Source organism: Rattus norvegicus, chromosome 1, assembly GCF_036323735.1.
Source record: "Rattus norvegicus strain BN/NHsdMcwi chromosome 1, GRCr8, whole genome shotgun sequence".
Taxonomy (NCBI): domain Eukaryota; kingdom Metazoa; phylum Chordata; class Mammalia; order Rodentia; family Muridae; genus Rattus; species Rattus norvegicus.
Genome location: NC_086019.1, coordinates 101,882,902 through 101,890,101, shown reverse-complemented (window position 1 = coordinate 101,890,101; position 7,200 = coordinate 101,882,902). Strand labels below are relative to the sequence as shown.

The 7,200-nt window shown below is 43.7% G+C and overlaps 1 protein-coding gene and 1 pseudogene across 2 annotated transcripts; one reads left to right on the top strand and one right to left on the bottom strand.

The window, feature by feature from the left end:
- Positions 1 to 337: 337 nt before the first annotated feature.
- On the bottom strand, positions 338 to 6,865 carry C1h2orf78 (similar to human chromosome 2 open reading frame 78). Of its 2 annotated transcripts, none has more exons than XM_001073960.6 (3): positions 6,690 to 6,865; positions 4,365 to 5,120; positions 338 to 3,169 (listed from the first exon to the last, which is right to left on the bottom strand). In XM_001073960.6, the coding sequence occupies exons 1-3, from the start codon at positions 6,694 to 6,696 to the stop codon at positions 1,332 to 1,334; spliced, it is 2,601 nt and encodes an 866-aa protein (XP_001073960.1). In that variant the 5' UTR covers positions 6,697 to 6,865; the 3' UTR covers positions 338 to 1,331. The 2 variants fall into 2 exon arrangements, with proteins under 2 accessions (XP_001073960.1, XP_038956816.1); XM_039100888.2 differs by having other exon boundaries at positions 4,938 to 5,120.
- On the top strand, positions 542 to 942 carry LOC127212837 (Sec61 pseudogene; annotated as a pseudogene).
- Positions 6,866 to 7,200: the final 335 nt, after the last annotated feature.

Sequence of the window (7,200 nt, the reverse complement as noted above, 5' to 3'; positions counted from 1 at the left end):
TTCCAGGGACTAAACCACTACCCAAAGACTATACATGGACTGACCCTGGGCTCCAACTGCATTTGTAGCAGAGAATAGCCTTATTGGGGCACCAGGGGAAGGGGGGGCCCTTGGTCCTGCCAAGGTTGGACCCCCTTGAATATCGGGGAATATCGGGGGGCAATAAGGGGGATGTATAGGGGGAATAACTGTATGGGGGAGGGGAGGGAATGGGGGCTTATGGACAGGAAACTGGGAAGGGAAATAATGTTTGAAATGTAAGTAAAGAAATATATATAATAAAAACATATGTATAAAAAAGATGAAAGGACGATAAAGTAGAAACAGTAATCAGAAATATTGTATAAGTATATAAAATTTTATTAAAATCACACAATAAAATGAAAATAAGTATTCAGTATTTTTATTTAGTAAAATGAATTTAAAATAATATTTAAGTGATCAAATAATATTTTTAAAGTTTGTGTCATTTCTACATGTATAGAAAATCATGCAGATCTAATTAAAAAGTTAAAAGAAAGAAAAAAAAGAAAAACTAGAGCTCCTAAGCTACGTGTCTCTACTCTCTCAAACCGCCATTCCACAAACATGGATCAGGTAATGCAGTTTGTGGAGCCAAGTCGGCAGTTTGTAAAGGATTCAATTCGGCTGGTTAAAAGACGCACCAAACCTGATAGAAAAGAATTCCAGAAGATCGCCAGGGCCACAGCGATTGGATTCGCTATCATGGGGTTCATCGGCTTCTTTGTGAAACTGATCCCACATCCCTGTTAATAACATTATTGTGGGTGGCTGAGTCCTTTCTCGTGGTGGGACTGGTAAACCAATGAGGGGGTGACAAGCTCATGAAGTAAAAAGTTGCCTGGATGCTTTGTGGTTTTTGTTTCTTTCCTCTTTCCTATGACGTTTTCTATTTCTAAATTAAAATAATTTCAAAATAAACATTTTTCCATAATAATAATAAAGAAAAACTAGAGAATAATTTTAGCACAACTGTAGCATTTTCTCAGTTGACTTAATATTAAATGAATATTTCCTAAGTTAGTTTCATATAGAATATAATAACTAAATCATCACAGTTAAGAGAAACATCAGAATAAAAATACCAACTTAATATTCTATAGGCAATTTTACTAACTGTTCAATGATATGTGGGTATGTTCTCTCCATCTACATCTATGTAATTTTCTATATTCCAGCATGTGTACCTATGTATATAAATATCCATATGTTTTTCTGTTCTTTTATAAACTGTATCAGTGAATATATCTCTTCAAATCAATGTGAAAAAGGATTTTGCTAAAAAAAAAAAAAAAAGATCTGGCCAGCTCTTACATTGCATAGCCATAATATTGAGAAATTTCCATATCCTTCTCCCTCTGAAGGAAGAGCTGCAGTTTCCCAGTAGCAGTGTTCTTGACAGCATTCTCGCGCTCCTGTTGGGCCCGCCTCTTCATGGCCTCCCTCTCTGGTCTTTGCTCTTTTGTGATGGGCTGTGAGACGACTGGTCCCAGAATATCAACTTTCTTCCATGGAATGGGTTGGCGGCTAAAGTCTTGCAGCAGATATTGGGTTTGAGGTTTGGGAGGTGATGGTACCTTGTTCTTGGCAGCAGAAACGAGCTCTCTCTGGAATGAAGTATGAGATGATGCTCTGTGGGGTACAGGCCTTGATGTTGCCACCTGAGGCACAGCACTGGACTGGATGAGGTTGGTTCCACTAGGTCCTGTGGCACTAGAGGAAATTGGAGAAGCTGGCTTGGTAGAGGCCATTGAAGATGTGCTGACAGGAGCTAGTTGGGATGGCCTGTGTGTTGTAAGTTGAGCTGAGTGGGAATGAGGCTGCACAGGGTGAACTGTGGTGGGCCTGTGTGAAGCCAGGGAAAGAGGCTTTCTAGAAATAGGTCTGGCTTGAGGCTTGTCCAGGGTTGGAAAAGGCAGAGGTACTAACTTGACCTTTCCAGCTGGGGGCAGCTCATACTGGGACTGAGATGGACACTCCTTGGAAGCACTGCTCTCTGCTATCTGAGTCTTCCGAGGGCTTTTGGGAGGACCCTGGCCCTCACATGACATGTTTAGCACTGCTGTAGTAACTGGGCTTGGGCCTGGATCTTTGTTGCTGGTGAAGGTTCGGAGACTCCCTAAGGAGGAGATGCCAGGTTTCTTCTCACTCTTCTTCCCCAGTGGGTGAAAGACCTGCACGGACTCCAGCATGTGCATGCCAAGGTGGGTTCGAGGCTTCTTAAAGCTGGTTTGACTGAGTTCAGGTGGATTCCTCTTCCTCTTGGTCTTGGGGACGGTGGGCTTCTCTTCTGCTTTGACTCTTTTCCTGGACTGCTTAAGCTCGTCTGTTTTCTTAGAGTTGTTCTCTGGTCCACTTGGCTTTTCTTGCCCCTGTTTTCTACCTCTTTTGTTCTTGTTGGCGGCCACTTTGGGAGCTTTGCCCTCCAGATGCTTTGCCATGTTTTCAATAGCTTTGTTGCTGGTCCCAGCAACACACACACTCGCCTCTCCCTCCACTAGATCCTGGTGCTGGATTTTAGCCTGAGGAGCTCCCTCAAGAGGCTCAGAAGATTTATGTTTATTCTTCCTCACTTGGTCAGAGGGGCCACTGATGACTTTCCAGTTTTCACAGGCCTGATCCTGGTCTATGTCTGTAAGGGTGTTGAGGAGTTGGGGAAGTTGAATGTCTGCCTCAAGTGTAGAGATGTCTTTGAAGTCGAAGCTGGATCTAATCTCATTCTCCAGTCCCCCAAGCTTTTTCGGACCCATGCTGATGCCTTCCAAATGGGCAATGTCAGAAGCAGACTTCGGTCTTAGACCCTCAGTATCAGCGCACTGCAGAGGCTGCTGCAAGTCAGGGTGTGCCAAAGTCACGATTGATGTGTCTTGGTTTTCTTTTGTGCCCTCATAGGCATCCAGAGTCTTTAAAAACTCATCGTTTATCTCATTCACGTTTTTGTTCTCTGTTTGTTCCAGGCTTGGAGCTGGAGGCAAGGCCAGGAATTCCGAAGGACTATGGATAGGAGCAGTTAATGCCCTGTCCCCGTTGACAGCTGATGGCCTTATCTGAGAAACCTGGGCACAAGTGCTGTAGAGTTCTGGACTCTGCAGCTGACAGTGTGTCTGGCCTGAAGGTGGCAATCCCAGGGACGTCTCCATTTGAACCACTGGAAAAGAGTGAGGGAAGAAGTCAGTGCCTGGGGTGAATGGTTCCCCACCCCTACCCCCATTTCACAGGACCACAGCACTCAGCCCCTGCAGCAGACGGAAGGCATTCCAATGAGCTCTTCTTGAGGAGCTTGGATGGTACTTCTGTTGGAAGACAGGTGGCGATTGCTCTGTTTCTGCAGACTGTTGCATGTCATGTTTTCTCACATAGCTTTTTTTTCCTTCAAGTTTGCGTAGTTTGTGGAAGAATACCGTCAATGGTACAGTGACTGAATTACCTTGATGTGTGCTCCTCACTTTCCTGCTCTTTTGTCTTTATTAAGACTGCCTCTAATTTTCGTGGAATTTTGCTATTAGGCAGGTTGACTGGTCCACAATTTTCAAAAACTTACCCGACACTGCCAATTTCTTTCAATTTTGTCATAACTCAGATGACCCCAGAAGCTTGCTTTTTTAATGCGGGCTTAGGTATCCAAACCCATTTAGGTACTCCTGTAAGTCAAGCATTTAAACAACCAAGGATTTCCTCTAACCCCATGTTTCACAATCTTATAAGTGGAATGGAAAATGGTATAGAATTTGAAATCGCTGGGCTTGGCTGTGACTCAGTAGTAGAGACCACGTCTAAGATGTTTTTGGACATGGGTTACCTCTGAAGTACCACAGCAAAAGAAAAAAAGAGGAGCAGCTTTAGCAACTTAGAGATGGTATCTTTTCTACACCATATTTTCTCTACAATTTTAAGTGTCAGAAAATTCTAGAACAAGTGCTGAGAATCTGGGAAGAATTCTTCCCCCAGGACATATTCTGAGCTACATTGCTCTAGAGTATTTCAACTCATGGAAAATCCCATGTGACCAAAACATAAAATCTTCAGTGTCTTCTAGACAAAAGAGCAATAGGTCAGGAAGGAGTCTAATGCAGTGCGTCGGTGGATGGGACCGATTATCTTGGGTAGTTACCTGTGTGACTGTGGTGTGCTTCAGGGATATTACTTAATAAGGATGGTTGCCACTCACTGTGGCCTTGCATTCTCTTTTAATAGAGTCTAAAGTTGGGTATGGGAAGACAGAGTTGGACCTAATCTGTCAGGATTCTCATTCTCCCTCTTTGTGGGGTGTCTACTACTAAAATGTAGAGGTCTGTCTCCTTGGAGTGCTAATCCCACTCCTTCCCTCCTGGATCTGTACTCACCGGGAAGACTGTTGGATTGAGCAGATGTGGAATAGGAGAAGGCAGAGGTAAAGAGTGGTATTTGGACATTCCTTGGCTGAATCTCCTTTAGCACCATCACCATCTCTGGTTGGATCGCAGAGGTCTGACTCCCAGGGTAGGGCATAGAGCCATGGGCCTGCAAGCACTGCCCAAATTCTCCAGCTATCAGAGGACCCAGGCTGTTGTGCTCATAGTAATAGACCTGGCTACTACCATCCTGGTAGGAAGGTGCCAGGCTGTATCCTTGATTTGGCATCTGCGGTGGTGTGACCTGGACAAAGCTGGCAGACAGTGTTGGATAGAAAGGAACTATGGCACTGGGATCTAAAATTTTATCACACTGGTTTGTGATAGCCAGGGAGGAGAGTGTAGTGTCCTGGTCAATGATGGTTACATTGACTCCCTGGAGTGCCTCTTCCCTCCCATCTCTGCTTCCAGGGAAATCCCATTTGAGAGCACCTGGATAGGAGGGTGCCGAGGTGGAGATCTGACCCTGCTCAGTCAGCACTGTCAGCATGGTTGTGCCAGCATGTGGGTTAAGGTAGGCATTACCCATGAGTGGCTGGAGAGAAGTGCTGGATGCTGATGGTAGGAGCCATGGTGAATTCATATCTGGGGTGGAGACTCTGGAGATGTTGCACACCCTTCCTGCAGACTGTGTAGAGTTGCTCAGCACAGGCAGAGAAAGCTGCCGAGCCCTTTCTGTCCCAAAGAAAGGTGAACTTTGGAAATTTTCTGTAGGGAGGAAGAGGACAGTGGAAAAATGGTGAGGTTGATGCTTTCTAGGTTCCTGTGGGTAGCAGTCCTATCTCCAGTTTGTACTGGCTGGGATTGTCTAAGACTGAAGTTTCCTCTCACATCCCAATTGCAAGTGCTCAGATTGATTCTTGGCACTAGTCAAAATGACACTCATTTGATCAGCCAACTGTTCTTCCTCTGTGGGCATGGACTTCCTGGTTGAACTGGTTCAACCTTTGCTCCAATCTAGCCATGGTCCTTCTTTGCCCTGCCTTGTCTTGCTGTCACACCTGCTGTGACACTGCCTCAAAAACTGTGCCCTAGAGTAAAAGTGTTTAGAGGTAGGAGAGCCTTAACTAGCTTCTCAAGCTTCTGCCTTTTCCTGTGCGTGTCTCTTTACCTAGAATAGGCTGGGCTTGAAATCCTAGAAACCAGCTTGCCTCTGGATCAGAAGTGCTGCTGTTAGAGGGGAGAGTCCCAGGACCACCAAGCCTGTCTATACTCTGTAGGCATTTTTGTTTTTAAAAATTACATATCGGGGATTTTGTATATGAAAATTGTATTTATTTATTTTACTTTGCTAACTCCCCCTTTGGCCCTCCCACTCTTTCTATAAATGATGACATTTATCATTTAAGTATAACTCTTAAACACCTATGTGTTTATGAATTTATGTATATAGCCCACTGGTAATATTTCATGGTGGGTACATGTGTTGAGGACTGACCCATTGAGATTTGCTAACCTATTTGCAGGTTCATCTCTGAATAATATTGACTCTTCCTCTGATTTTTGTTAATTGCCCATAACGCTTGTAGAGGGAAGCCTTCTGAGGATTTCCCACCTGTGTCAGTTAGTGTTGTGCAGAAAGTAACTGACTATGAAGTTCCCAGCCCCAACTAATAATATCCAACACAATTGTACATACAGGAATTACAGAACTCTGCGCAAGACATGATCGATTGTACGATCCAGGAAACAGAGTGGGATAATATACTGTATATATGACAGTGAACTTGTACCCAGATAAATCTCAACAATACAGTTGACTAAACAAGGCTTGGTAAATGGCAATGCCTTGAGCCTTTTGATTTAAAATGTGTGGTTCTCAGCAACATTCTGTCCCAAACTATCTTTGTCTTCCTTCAAGATCATCTCTTCAGGTTTGACTCCCTTTATTTCTCTGTTTTCTAGCCCTTCATCTTTATACTTTGGATTTTTTTGTTTCCCAGTTCTTTTGGATCTGTCTTTCACATAACCTCAATAGTTCTTTTGCTATTAGAACTACCTTCTCAGAGTCCAGTTCCTTCTTAGTCTCCCCCACACTCACTTCTCTTTTAAGATTAAACAGCCTAGAGCCCAGACCATAGTGGCACTGTAATCTCTATGAGGGGGATAAAGAATCAGTTGAGAGTAAACTGTGTGTATAAAATCACATTCTTAGTAAGAAAAAGAGCTAAATATGAATTTCAACATGACATTCATCCCTAGTATTCTAAAGATTTAAATATATACCAAAGCTAAGGAAAGATGTAATAAAAAGTGTTTGAAAGTTTCTTTCCTTACCGGACATGGTTGGGGGGCTCAGTAGGGGGAGTAAGAGTACTCCACCCTACAATTGAGCCAGATAAATGGTAGTCTTTGTCTGATTTGCTGACCAAACCAACGAGTGTGTCTAGTATCAGACAGAGCTCACTGGATACTACTGGTCACTGGTCACAGGTTACCTGTAATGATCCAAATTTGTTTACAGGCAGCACCATGGAAACCTCAGGATTCTACCAGGTGCTGATAGGCTAGGAGGGAGAATGATGTCATAAATCAGGCTGTAGCCAATGGGAAGGACAGATTCTGAGCTGCAAGAAAGGGTTGAGTGGAGAAGATATTAGGAGAGAAATAGCAGCCCTGAAGGCTGAGGTAATTGCTGGTGAAAGGTGGTAATCTTTACATGGCTATTCCTTTTGCCTTGCCTCTTAGCTTAGGAGATCATGAGTGTTTCTTGTCAAATTCGGGAACTGTTAATAATGTGCATAGGATGTGTCACATTCCAAAAGAATGTAGTTCATCAGCAGACACT

What these genes read in the sequence shown, in the direction of transcription:
- C1h2orf78 (XM_001073960.6), bottom strand. An exon ending in TCAATCCAACAGTCTTCCCG is followed by an intron (nt 3,170 to 4,364) that starts GTGAGTACAGAT and finishes ACTCTTTTCCAG; the next exon opens with TGGTTCAAATGGAGACGTCC.